Source organism: Miniopterus natalensis, chromosome 1, assembly GCF_054644295.1.
Source record: "Miniopterus natalensis isolate mMinNat1 chromosome 1, mMinNat1.hap1, whole genome shotgun sequence".
NCBI lineage: Eukaryota > Metazoa > Chordata > Mammalia > Chiroptera > Miniopteridae > Miniopterus > Miniopterus natalensis.
In genome coordinates, this window is record NC_142081.1 from 124,947,556 (window position 1) to 124,960,969 (window position 13,414).

General features: G+C 50.6%; 2 protein-coding genes across 2 annotated transcripts in view; both read left to right on the forward strand.

The window, feature by feature from the left end:
- The window catches only part of MYO3A (myosin IIIA), a 182,481-nt gene extending 175,809 nt beyond the window's left edge, over nucleotides 1-6,672 (forward strand). The window contains exons 31-33 of the mRNA XM_016218655.2: nucleotides 957-997; nucleotides 2,589-2,732; nucleotides 6,555-6,672. Coding sequence (XP_016074141.1) covers nucleotides 957-997; nucleotides 2,589-2,732; nucleotides 6,555-6,672 — 303 coding nt within the window. The remainder of the gene's footprint in view (nucleotides 1-956; nucleotides 998-2,588; nucleotides 2,733-6,554) is intronic.
- Nucleotides 6,673-11,491: 4,819 nt separating this feature from the next.
- GAD2 (glutamate decarboxylase 2) overlaps nucleotides 11,492-13,414 on the forward strand; it is a 73,273-nt gene continuing 71,350 nt past the window's right edge. The window contains exons 1-3 of the mRNA XM_016218656.2: nucleotides 11,492-11,569; nucleotides 12,276-12,335; nucleotides 12,508-12,657. Coding sequence (XP_016074142.2) covers nucleotides 11,494-11,569; nucleotides 12,276-12,335; nucleotides 12,508-12,657 — 286 coding nt within the window. The 5' untranslated portion in view covers nucleotides 11,492-11,493. The remainder of the gene's footprint in view (nucleotides 11,570-12,275; nucleotides 12,336-12,507; nucleotides 12,658-13,414) is intronic.

Sequence of the window (13,414 nt, forward strand, 5' to 3'; positions counted from 1 at the left end):
AATACTGGGAAAACCTTCAATACTTCCAAACCATTACTAATTGCCATTTTTATAATCTTGCACTTTTATGGTGCCAGTCAACTTGATATCTGCATTAGGGCTTCCACAATTATAATACCTTCAGCTTGATCAAGGTGAGTGTGATATTGTTTCCTCAGCCTACGAGATATATATGCTCTTGTAACATGTAAATGTAAGAGCTCAAATATATTGAGGTAGCACACAGTGAAACATATTACTGGTGTTGCAGTACCAAAGAGAATATTGCATTGTATGTAAGGTAAAGTATCACTTTGTTAGTGCTCAAATTAAAATATTGATTGAAATATATCTAATCATATCTGTACTTAAATATTCTAATTTTTGCCTCAATACATAAAGTTCTCAACTTGAAAACATTTTGCAAATGAACATATGTATCATGTATGCTGCTACTTTTATGCCATAAATGGGCTCCTATAGTTGAGTGAAGCCAATTTCATTCTTTTGTGAACCGTTGCAGCTGCCCTCACTACCCCCCCACTGCTGTACCTGCAGCCAGGGAGAGCATAGGAACAAGACTGCAAAGCATCCTAACTACCTGCTTAAGTCACAACTGCCTTTGTGAAGAGAGATGGCTTTTCCAGAAATTCTGGCTTTTTTCCCCCCATTTGTAGGTAGATAGACCTTATGTAGTCTTGTGTATAGTGGTCACTGTGGTAAACTCTTTTTCTGTATGGAATGCAAAGATTAATTTTAGTCCAGTCCTGGTAAAAATAATCACAAATTCATAATTAGTAAAATATGAGTAAATTATATTTCTTCAGATCTTAAAAATACTGTACCTGCTTGTTTATTTCTAAGTTAGCTTTATAGAAACAAAAGTGTTTCTATATTAAGATTATAGTAATATACCAATTACATTATATTAAGACATTAATACTTATAGATTTTTAAAATTATTCTATTCCCTTTAGAAGTCGATCCAAGAAGAAAAACGAAGACCAAGGAAAGATAGGTAATTCTTTTTTCTAGATTTCAATAAGTTATCAAACCAAAATATAAATCTATATGTTCAAATTAGATTAATAATCACCAACTTTATGTGGATAGATTTGGAAAGTAGCATGCTCTCCATGCATTTATATTATAAATACCTGTATGTGGTTTAAGATCTTGTCTACTGGAAATACACTGAGCTGGCACAGTGTGAACCATACATTAAGAGCTCAAATAGTTTTGAATGAATTGTACTGTCCCAATATAGAATTTGCTTTCCTGGGTCCATTGATGAGGTTTTGATTGGGCAATTTGGACATGCCCATGCCCATGAACTTTCTTTCCCCAAACTCCTTTTTGCTTTTTGTTCTTGAAGACAAGACGTACTAAATCTCATTTGTACGGACTTGTTAGGAAGATAAGGTTTATGTCACCTGCAGGTGTGGCACACTGAAATTCACTCTGGTTTTCTTTTCCTATAGTATTTCAGCGGGCCAGAACTTTACTATTTTAATATCTTGCCACTATTCAATCAAACAATGTCCAGAAAGACTGAGGGAAGTTCTTCTGTTGGGCATGAGCCGGACACAGCATTCCTAATTTATGAATCGGTGGCATTCTGAAAGTTCATTTATACATTGGTACCTGTAACTTGAAAAGCACTTTGCCCCAGAAACACTAACACCTGGCAGTCCAGACCTGTCCCTGGTGGCCTCATATGGAGTTGCAGCAGACTACAGATGCTGAGCACCACAGGTACCACAACCTAGTCAGAGCAGATCCAAGAAATAAAATGGTTGAGCACACACTCCCTGGGCAGGAATTAAAATGTAGCACAAAAAATAATTCCCTAAAGACCAACAGGTGCTCTAGCCAGTTTTCTCAGTGGTTAGAGCGTCAGCCCCTGGACTGAAGGGTCCCGGGTACTATTCCAGCTAGGGGCACATACTTCAGTTGCAGGCTCGATTCCCCGCCTGGTCAGGGCACATGTGGGAGGCAACCAATTGATGTGTCTCTCTCACATTGGTGTTTCTCTCTCTCCCTCTCTTTCTCTCCCCTTCCTTTCCACTCTATCTCTGAAAAGCAATGGAAAAAATATCCTCCCATGAGGATTTAAGAAAAAAAGACAGACGGGTAGGGACAGAACAGAAGGTTATCTGTAAAGGAATAAAGTAAGATCATGACACATTGTATATATCAATGTGTTGACGATTGATAAAATTGGAAAATGCTATGTGTTAGTACATGAAGTGGCCCAAGGGGCGGTTGTGAACCCTGGCCTAGACCAGCCAAGCCGGAATATTGTAATCACTGGCTGTTTAGTAACGACTAATGTTGTGCCAAGTTGAATGCCACAGAGCCAGGACAATCCCCTCCAGCAGCTAATGCTCTCTTAAAGGTAAGAGGTAAGGGTTGTGTTTTTCTCTTTAATTTATGGTATATGCTATTTTTGCACATTTCAAAACTACCACTTCTATTAACATGTATGTGTTACTCTTAAATTACAGTACATACGTACATACTTTAAAAGAAGAAAGCAAGTGTCCTGTAAGTTTAAGTGAATAGAAAATTCAACTGATACTATGGTATGTTTATGTGTTCATTTACAGTCAGGGAAAATTATTAGATTTGGAAGATTTCTATTATAAGGAATTTTTGCCCAGTCATTCTGGACCAAAGGAACATAACCCTAGTTTAAGAGAACGAAGACAACAGAGAGAACTCCAGAATCAATGTTTTAAGGCTGATGAAAGGTAATCAACTTCACATTAAAGTATTTTCAATTTTATACTCACAATTCCATTTCTAAAGCATTTCCATTTTATGTATAACGAAGCATTTAATGACAAAGCACTTACTGAATATTGCATCTTATGATTGACATGTTTAAAAGTAAAACCATAAATATTATGTATGGTAGGGGAATCAGACTTCCCAGTTTTTCTAGCACAATTCTAGTTTATACCTGTTTTCTTGGTGTAATCATTAATAGCACCCTCCTCCCTTTAAAAATACGTCAGTTTGGATGATAAATTTATCGTCATACTAACTATAAGCAATAAACCATATTCAAAACTGGAGTTAAGCTCTAACCAATGAAATTTTAATCACTTATTGGTTTCTCATTTATGCTGTGTAATTTCTCAGAATCAGTGATGTCAGACCAAAAAAAAATTGGGGGAGAAAGATTCATATAGAAATATGTATTTTGGATTTAATCTCTCATTTTGCCACCGACTTTTATATCAAGTAACCAACCATTTGTAGCTTACTTATTACCTTGGGAATTTTTTTTCTTTCCCCAGAAATTCTTCATGAAGTTATGATATTTGGGGCATATGTTAAGATGGTAACGTGGTGTGTGAGAAATGGGAGCAATGACAGGCCATGAAAAGCTGTTTTTCCAAAGTCCTAAGTGAACATCCCATCAGCCTAGGGCACTCAGACCCCCTCACCCATCTCTTCTACTGTGTGAGGTGGTGTGTAAGAGGTTTTAGAGTCAAATAATCTCAAACTTGGATCCTGACTCTGCCACTTAGTAGTTGAATGACCTTGCTCATGTTACTAGACCTCTTTTAAGCTTCCGTTTCCACATCTTCAAAGGGAGTTACTAATAACTGCCTCACCATGTTGTCATAGAAATTACTGAAATGATGTATGTGAAGCGCTTAACACCAGATGTGGCCAGAGGAGGTGATCCTTAAAGATGGCTGTTACCATCTTTAATTGCTTTTCCAGAATCTTCCTGAACTATGATTTCTTCCCCTTGTACCCAAAGGAGGATGCATTCTTTCATCTTGGAATCAAGAACTGTAACGTGTTGGAGCTTAGAGGTGTTCCAGTCTAACCACAGAGTTCTCTTCCAGGAGAACACCAAGTGCTGGAAAGACTGAGCGACTTGCCCAAAGTCACACATTGAGCTAGTGAACCAAAATCCAAGCTTTTTCATTCCCTGCTCAAATTGCTTTTCACTGACTGACCTGCTGCCCATTTTAACAGGCCAGCCTACCTCCTGTCCAGTGTGTCCACCCCCCACCGGCAGACACGCACTGTGAGAGCATTCCACCCCTCAGGCACTGCCTGGTATTCCAGCAGTGTCCGTGGATGTGCAGTTGGTGTTCACTAGAATAAGAATGCGAGAAGCTAATACTGGTTGAGTGCTTACCTGGTGCTAAACACTATGCTAAACTCTCATTTAATCCTCACAGCAACTGTCTGAGGCAGTTACTACTATTGTCCCATGTTATAGGTGAAGAGGCTAAGTACAAAGTTTAGTGACAGCAAATACTCACCTGGCTAGTAAGTGATGGAGCCAGAATTTGAACCTGAGAATTGACCTAAGCATCCGTATCTCTCACTTATCCATATACCTCCCTCAATTCAGCACGGATGACGGTTTGCCCTCCAGCCAAGGCCAAACCTTCCTTTTGTGCACTGAATCCAGCTCCTCCCTCTGGTCAAGAACATTGTCCTGCAGTTGTCCCCTCCCTCCTCTGCAATGTGAACATTTGTTCTCTTTACCACATCATTTCTGACCATCTGTGAGCAGAATGCAATTGGACCCATCATAAGAAACAGCCTTGACTCAATCCCCCTGCTCTCCGTTACAGCAAAAGTAACACATGAGAATGGCCCGACGTCCTCCACGACCTCTTCCCAACCTCTCTAGAGCCACTTCACTCTGGAACAACAACGCCACTGAAAATGTCCCTGCCAAAGCCACCAGTGACCTCTGTTTCATCATATGCCATTATCTATTCTCAATCCTTTACTCACCCTATCAGCATTCAACATTTTTTCTTTACAATTACTCATTTTTTTCTTTAAATACTTTTCCCACTTGCCTCCAGGATAGGACTTGTCTTGCTTTGCCTCCCACCTCCCTGGCCCTTCCGTCCTATTTTCCTTCACTGAGTCTTCCTCATTTCACTGACCTCTCAACCGTTTGGGTGCCCCAGGCCTTCGCTTTATCAACATATATGCTCATGCCCCTAAGGATCATCTATTTACTTAAAATTCCTGAACTGAAATCTCTAGCTTAGATTAGGACTTATGTATCCAACTGCCTATTCGATATCCCCTCTTGGATATCTAATTAGTAAACTTAGTATAACCAAGACCAAAATCTATGCCCCCAATCCCCAAAAAACACTCTCCTGCAGCCTTCCCCATCTCAAATGGCAACCCCATTCTTCCAGTTGGTGAAGCCAAAAACCTTGGGGACATTCTTGATTCCTTTTTTTTTACACCCTACAGCCAATCCATCAGCAAACTCTTTCAGTCCTACCTGCCAAGTATGACCAGAATCGGATTCTTGCCTCCTCTATAAGCCTAGAACAAGCCATTATCAGTCTTGTGTGAACTATTGCAATATCTCTTAACAGACCTCCTTACTTCCACTCTGGCAGCCAGGTCCTTTTATGAATCATTCCTTTGTTCAGAAGCCTCCAATGTTTCTCTCGCTGTAAGTAAAATTCAAGTCCTTGCCATGGTTTCAAAGCACTAAATTACCTGCCATACTCTGCCTTCACGCCTCCTGCTCTCATCCCTTGCTATTCTTCCTCTCGCTTGATCCATTTAAGCCACGGTGGCTTCCTTGCTGTTCCTTAACCACAACATACACTCTGTAGTCTTGGAAACTTTACATTATTTGACTGTTATCCTGGAATGACTGCCCTTCCCTCAGAGATCTCCCTGGCTCCCTCCCTCCCCTTCCTTCTGGTCTCTCCTTACCTGTCACCTTATCAGAGAGGCCTTCCCTGACCACTGTCTATGAAGTGGCTTGTACACACAGACACACACCTCGCCTCACTCTGTCCCACTAGCCTACTTTTTCTCTCTAGCGCCTCTCATCATCTGGTGTTAAAAGCTGTGGATGGCCCTCTCCCATACTAGACTATAAACCCCCTGAGAGCAGGGACTTTTGTTCAGTGATCACCTGCCCTGGTGGCTGACACTGAGTGAGTGCTCCATGGATAAAATGGATGAATCTCTGTAGCTGTCTTTTAAGTAGCATGTGGCTTCCCCAGGCAAGCTGCAGAATCCGAAGGAAAACATTGGCAGGGTTTCCTAGCAGTGTGGAAATTTGGCCCAACAGCCTCATTGGAAACATTGAAAAAGCCTACAGGGCAGACAGCAACTGTGTCCCTAACCTAGTGGTTGGTTAGGTTTGGCGGGAGAGTTTTTAAGAAACATTTGAGCAGTGTAAACATGCAAAACGACCGTTGTCTATTAGGCAACTAAAATAAGTGCTTATTGGCTGTGAGTTATTTCAAGCCAAAGGCCCATCTTTCCGAACTAGGCGTCCTGACGCTTTACTTAGCTGCCATTCAAACAAGAGTCATCAGGTTCCACCAGCTCTTCTGCTCCTCGGCTCAGAGGAGTTTTGAAAACCTGCTGAGAAAAATGTGCGCAGATCCCTTTGACCACGACCCTGATGTTTTTTGATTGTACGGTTTTAAAATGCCCGCAGAGGGTGGGAGGCGTGGAGAAGAGGGCCCGCCTCGCTCGGGGTGGGCGGGGTTGCGCCGCGCGCGGTGACGCGCTGAAGCGCGGGCTCTGGGTGTCGCTCGCAGGTGCTGGGCGGTGGAGAGCCCCGAGGAGGAGGCGAATGGACCCACAAGCAATCCCTACGACTACAGGAGGCTCCTGCGCAAAACTTCCCAGCGCCGGCGCCTGGTCCAGCAGGTGTAGCCCCGCTGCCACAGTGGCCACCGGAATGAGCCCGAGACTGCGGGGCGCAGAGGCCAAAGCGGGGGACCCTCAGGCTCTGAAGTCTCGGCCCCGACCTTGACACGGGCTGCCCACCGCTCTTCCCCGAGTGCCCAGGGGCGCTCGGGAGGCGGAGACCTGGGAGCTCTTCGGACGAGGACTCATCTCGCTCCCGCACCCTCCACGCCCACGGGTCGGGACCTGCCTGGCCCCGGCCCCCAATACAGCTCTTTGTTTACTTGTTTTCGACTCCTTAGGGAACCCGACGGCGCCTGAGCTCTTGCTGACCCCTTCCCTCTCATTTTGAGTGACTTAAAGGGTTTCCTGTTTTGTGGAAATGCCTCTCCCAGGCCCGGGGGACACTCGCAGACAGGTTGAGTCTGAGGAAACGAAAAAAAGCCCAGGATGGGAGGGGAAACGCGGGGGCGGTGGGGACGTTTTGAAGATGAACTGGCGTCTTAAACTCGCGCTCTCCCGTGCCTTGGTTGTTAAGGTTACTAAATAAAGGCAGTGCCTTGGAGAGTCCATGGCTTTCTGGGCTGGCGGCTGTGTTCCCCGTGGAGGTCCTGCTCACGTGGTCCTGCTGTGCAAGTTGGGGCTACGAGGGAGGGGGGCGCGGTGCCTTCTGCCCCCATCAGGGAACAACCCACCACCATCACCCCGAACGCACATAACAAGTTACAACCTGTACTTGTGACACAAACGTAGCCTCCAGACCTCCAAATCCCCCCAGCACACACACACACGCACACACACGCACACACGGCCTTCCCAAACACTGGCTTCCTTTGGCCCCGCTTCTCTGAATTTTGGTGGTTTTAACATGGAGGGAAGGGCAGTGGGTGAGCAGAGGTTGATGCATTTTATTTTAAAATCCGGTAGAGCTCTTCTATGAAACGAACACCCTCCGTCTCCACGCGCCCTGGTGAGAGCATAGGAAGGAAGAAGGGTGGCGCGGTAGTTTCATGGACGACTGACTGGAAAGAGGGTTCTGGCTGGGATGGGGCTTGTCCCTTCTGCCCGTGTCCCCAGCTCCTGCACCCATGGCCCAGAGCCAGGACACTTTGGGGGAAATATTCGAGGAGAAGGTGAGGGCTCGCGCAGACGGCTGGTAACATTTGTTGTGACGCAGGGCCGCCGGACGTAAGGTTTTCTCCAACCCAAAGAGTTGTCGCCACCAGGTCCCCTGAGATGACTGGTGCAAACTTTAAATTTTACAAATGAGACTCGCCCTAAGGTGAAACCTCCCGCTGCGGCAGCGCTGAGCTCCGAAGCCAAGTGCGCTCCATCGAGGCCCTGCCCTTTCTCTGGGTTAACTCAGCCGCCTCCACCTGCGGTTGGGACCTCGAGGGAGGAGCCCAAGTCCTAGCTGTGGCGGGGCGCACGGCGGGGCCTGGCCCAGACACCCACAAAACCTGCGCCGCTGGACACAGTTCACTGGCGGGTCCGGGGAGAAAGGGATCTCCGTAACTCAAGGTGGCAGGGCTCCCTCCGCCCCTACCCAGCGCTCAGACCACCAAGAGGGGGACTTTAGGGGTAAAAGCCTAGCTTCCCGCCAGGCCCCTTCTTCAATCCAGGCTTCCTGAGGGGCCCCTGCAGACGAGAGCCCTGGTACCCTGGCCCTTCCGTTGCTGGAGAGGGAGGCAACTGACCTTTTCCCTAAATCCCCTCCCCCTCCCCCTTTTAAAGTGGGGCCGGAAAAGAGAAAGGCAAACGTTCGGCTTAAGGATACAATGTTTTTGTTTTTCTTTCGTATTTATTTCTCTGTCCTTTTTCTTCTTTCCATCTCTCTTCTTTCTCTGTGCTTCGAGATGTAAGCACTGGGAAGGCGTACAGGGAAATTGGTACCATACACTCCTCTTTGGCGGGCCTGCAACGCGATCTCTGGGTAATCCACGGGCAAAAAAAAAAAAATAGGTCAGCCAAGGAAGGCGGCCGGCGAGCGGCCCCGGAGCGTGGGTCTCTCCCCTGCTCCAGGAAGGGCCTTGGAAAGCTTTTCCCCGGCGGCTGGCCCGCCTCCCCTGCCCCAAACGGAGGCTGCCTCCTTTGTGAACTAATGACTGTAATTATTACCTCCCAGAGCTCTTTTGTTATCTCCAGCCCCAAGACCAACAAGGGGGGTGGGGAGCGGGCTCTTTTGTGAAATAAGTCTTTATAAAGCAAATTGCCGTCTAGGGAGGGCCGGCCTTAAGGAAGGGCAAATCAGATCCCGAGTGCATCTGAAGGAGGGGGTGTTAAATTAAAAATGCAAATGCTACCCTTTGGTTCAAACTACTCCGGAGCTGCGGGATTTAATGGAGTAGAATTTTTAAGTCACTGCGTTTTTTAAAATCCTTGAAATCCAGGTGTGTTTTGTACCTTCCTCGTGTTTTAATTCGTTTCGTCTTTCGGGGCGTGTGTGTGTGTGTGTGTGTGTGTGTGTGCGCGCGCGCGTGTGAAATGCTTGCTTTCAGGAACGTTTTTGTTCGACCGACCACTCATCTATTGTAGAAAAGTTCCGCCACCCCAGCCTGCTGGCTTGAAGCTAAACATTTGCAGGACCTGATGTGGACCTAAACAAAGAACCGGTCTCTCCGACGCCCACCTGCACTGCTGAAGCGAGAGCCGCGAAGCTGCCCTGCCCTCGGCTCAGGAGGCGGGACTCCCACCGAATCGCTACAAGCCGGGAGTTGTTACCTGGCTTCGCTGGAGCATTAGAGCCGCGAGCGCCGGAGAAAGGGGCTGAAACGAGGCCTGGGTTGGTGCGCACCTCGCGCTCGCAGCCTCTCGCAGGTTTCTGGGCACAGCCGGCTCTGCGCCCATCCCTGCGCCCGCTCCAGGAGTGGGCCGGGCGGCCCGGGTACAGGTTGAACGGCTCCTTCCTGCTCGGGCACGTGGGGAGTAGACAAAGCTTTGTCAAGACAATTGACCAGGCCTCCAAGTGCCTGAGGGCACAGGAGTTGCACTTGCACGAGGCCATCCTGGGTCCCACAGTGCCCTTCCTAAGCCGGGGTCGAAGGGTGGTAGCCCTGACTGAGGGTCCGTGGATCTCCGCTTCGGCAGCAACTTTCGGGACTTGGTTAGGAGATCAGAGAAAGAGTGGCTGGGACACAATGGAAATGAAAAGCGTTTGCCCAAGGGGAGCTTTACGCCAGGAATGGACGCCTCGGGAGGCCGGACGCAGCCCTTTCCCGCTGGGTCCTCCTCGCCCTCTCTCCACCTGCCCAGGAAACGCTTGGTGTGCGGGACGCTGCTTTCTTGACGGCCAAGGGAAAGCAATGCGAACTCACAGGGGTCCGCATTCTCGGGGCACCCTCCCTTTGTTTAACAGGTTTTAGAGAAAGGTAATTGTAAGAGAGGAGAGACTTTAACTTCCTCAGGAGAGGAGAAACCCTTCTCCACAGGCCACAGAAATAGCCAGTCACTCCCCGCGCCCCCTCCACACACACACTCTTAAGCTATCCTAAGGCTTCTCACGCGGAGAGGGGGGGTTATTAATTTGAGGTCCGCTAAAAAGAGGGCCCACCAGGGGATTTCTTCTTTCCGATTCGGATTTGCAAAGCTCAGATTGTACAGGATTTGGAAACTGTGCATCGTCCCCAACCTCCCACTGATTCCTGTCACACGTTAGAAGCTGCCCTTCCACGCCTCCGCAGGCGAAGGGCACAAATGATCTGATCCCATCCCCCATCCACTGTCAATCCTGCGAATTCTAGCTGCTCTCCCTCGCTGCTCTTCCTTGCCCCCTTCCAAGAAGTTTCCATTTGTTTTATTTTTTTCTCCAGCCCAAGGTCCTCGGTGATAGACTCCAGCGTGGATTTTAATTGCCTCAATCGGCAGTCTTTCTCCCCAGCCGTCAGTCAGAAGCTGGACGGTGGGTCCGGCGACAGCGCGCTCCAAAGCGCAAGACTGGTGCGCCGCCGGGGACCTCGCGGCTCAGTAGGCAGGCATTAGGCGCCGCTAAGGAGCTGAAATGAGCCCATTAACGCGTAGGCGCCCTTCCCCCACCATCCTCTCTCCGAGCTCGAGAGTAGTTCCTGATTCTGGCCCAGTCTCTCGGCTCTGGAGGTCACAGCGACCCCCAAACCCTCTAGAAGGAAGGCCGGGCGGGAACCGTGCCTCCTGCGCAGCGGGAGCCAGACCTCACACAACGCGCCTATCGGCGGGTAGGTAAGACTTCTCTCCACCAACCTCCCCGCCTCGCCTACTCTCTCCGGTCCACCCTTCTCCGAGGCCAGCGCGAAGTCAACAGCGTTAGCACCCTGGACAGCGCATCCGGGCGCGGCCGAGAAGCCCGCACCCTCTCCGCTCGCCCGCTGCGGGAGCTCTCCTGCACGCCTCCCGCCCACTCCGCCTCCAGCTCCTGCGTACTGTCTGTCTCTCGCCCTCATGATTCAGCTCCCTCCCTCTACCATTTTTGCCTCCGCCGCCCCCGATCCAACAGTTTTGGGTCCCCTCGCCTTCAAAATCATTCGGGCGCTCAGCGCTTGCTTTCCCCTCTCTGGGCTGTGAGAACCCTCCGGTCCCCTTTTCTATTTAACATTCATGGCTCTCAGAGCGTTGCCACTTCTCAAAGCCTTAACTAACTAAAACACACACACACGTGCGGACGCACACGCAGACACGCATATTTCCTGTCCCTGAGTGAAACCCACACTCTGCCTCGTGGCTGCGCAGGTCCCGGCGCGGCGCCCTCCTCCTTCCACACACGCGCGCACACACGCGCGTACACACTCACGCACGCGCGCGCGCGCAGGACCCAGCCGAGGGCAGCTCGCCGACACTTGGCTTTCGGAGGCGATCTGCTCCCGTCTCGCAGCGCCGATGGCTTCTCCGGGCTCCGGTTTTTGGTCCTTCGGATCTGAAGATGGCTCCGGGGATCCCGAGAACCCCGGCACAGGTAGGAAAATCAGGACCTGCAGCAGGCGAGCTTTTGAGGGTGGGCTGGGATTTGCGGAGCTGGGGAAGACGGAGGAGGTTTTCCAAATGCAACAGGAAACTTCGGCGGCTTCGCCCTGCTCTCGGGCTAGGTCCCGATGGCCCAAGAGCTCAGAATCCCCACAGGTCTTTGTCCCCTAAGAAGACGCCCCAAGAATGCTGGGCCCCTTTCCGCAAGTCTGAGCGAGCCTTTCCATCAGAGGCGTCTCCTCGACCCTCGGTTCCGCGGGCCTGGGACACTGCCACCATCTTGGTGTCTGGACCCCGGGGAGGGACGGAGTCGCAGTGGGGAAAGTGATTTGGAAAGGAGACAATTCTTGGTTTGGAAGGATAGCCTGCAGGAAAGGGACCGGCTCGGTGTCTAGGAAAACTGGCCCAAGAGAGGCAGGAAGGGGGGGGAGTTTGCCTGAACCGACTGGCACTTAGAAGGCAAAAGCAAGGGGGCGCGATGTGAGCTTCTCCTTGGGAAAAGAAACAGAAAACCGGGCCCGGCGGGAACGCCAGCTCCCGAGCCACCTCCCGCGCCTGCCTGCGGTGCCGAACCCTGGGCGGCCGCTCCCTGGACCCCAGGTTTATTAACGTTGTTCACATAGAACGAAATTTCACGCGTCCGTCTGTCTGCTCTTCTCTTCCTGCCTCGCGGGCCTCGTGCGTGCCTTTCCTCACAGCCAGAGCCTGGTGTCAGGTGGCCCAGAAGTTCACGGGCGGCATCGGAAACAAGCTGTGTGGTGAGTGTCGGAGCCCAGGGGCGGGCGGCGAACAGGGCCAGGCGCAGAGCCACGTTCTCAGCTCTGCACCCGCAGCAGCGGAGTCGGGGTCGCAGGGTCCGGGGTGGGCGGGGGCGGGGAGCCCGGCCCTGCGGGGCGCTCACGGAGGTCCGCGTTGCGTGTCCTTGCCCAGCTCTGCTCTACGGAGACGCGGAGAAGCCGGCGGAGAACGGCGGGAGCGAGCCCCCGCGGGCCACCTCCCGGAAGGCCGCCTGTGCCTGCAACCAGAAGCCCTGCAGCTGTCCCAAAGCCGACGTCAACTACGCGTTTCTACACGCAACAGGTAAAGGCTCCTACTTGCGCCCCGGGGTGCCACTGCCCTCGCTCTGCCCCGCCCACCGCCTCGGGGAGGAACCGGCGCCTGGAGCCGGACCCCAGGCTTCCAGGTGGAAGACGGAGGTCAACCTTGGGAGAACCTTCAGCTGAAAGTGAGACCCGCAGGGCCTGCCCCGGGAGTGGGAAACCCGACCCCGGCCTCTGCGCCGCGCTGCGCGCCGGGCGCCCGCGTTGGAAGGGGGCTCTGCGGCGCCGCGCTCTTACCCTAGCGCCGCCCTTGGGGTCGCGCGTGGCCGTGGTGCCCGCTAGCGCGGAGCTCCCGGTGAGCTTCTTGGTGCCGCCGAGGCCTCGGGGGGGACTCGGTTTCCAGTTGCGAAGTGCAAAGACTCTCTAAGTCCTTAGATCGCAAGAGTAATTTGTAGCTGCGATTTCACCGGAGAACGATTCTATTCACGTGAGAACCGCACGCCGTGTTGCTCCCTTGCGTTTACATACCTGGTCATGCAAACACGCACGGGGATCACATAAACACATACACGGACTTTGGAAACGGGGGGCCTTCCTAATAGGCCAGAGATCCTAACTTTGCATGTTCCGCTTTGCCTGGTTTGCCCAAAGGCCTTCCTCAAACATTTCCGACGTGGAGAATTTCCATAATCATTTAGGATGATTTTCTGAGAAATAACATTTAGGCGAACCCCTGTGAAGAGGCACGCTCTCTTTAAAAAATAAAGCGAACAAATTTTGAATTGAAATGCAAGAAT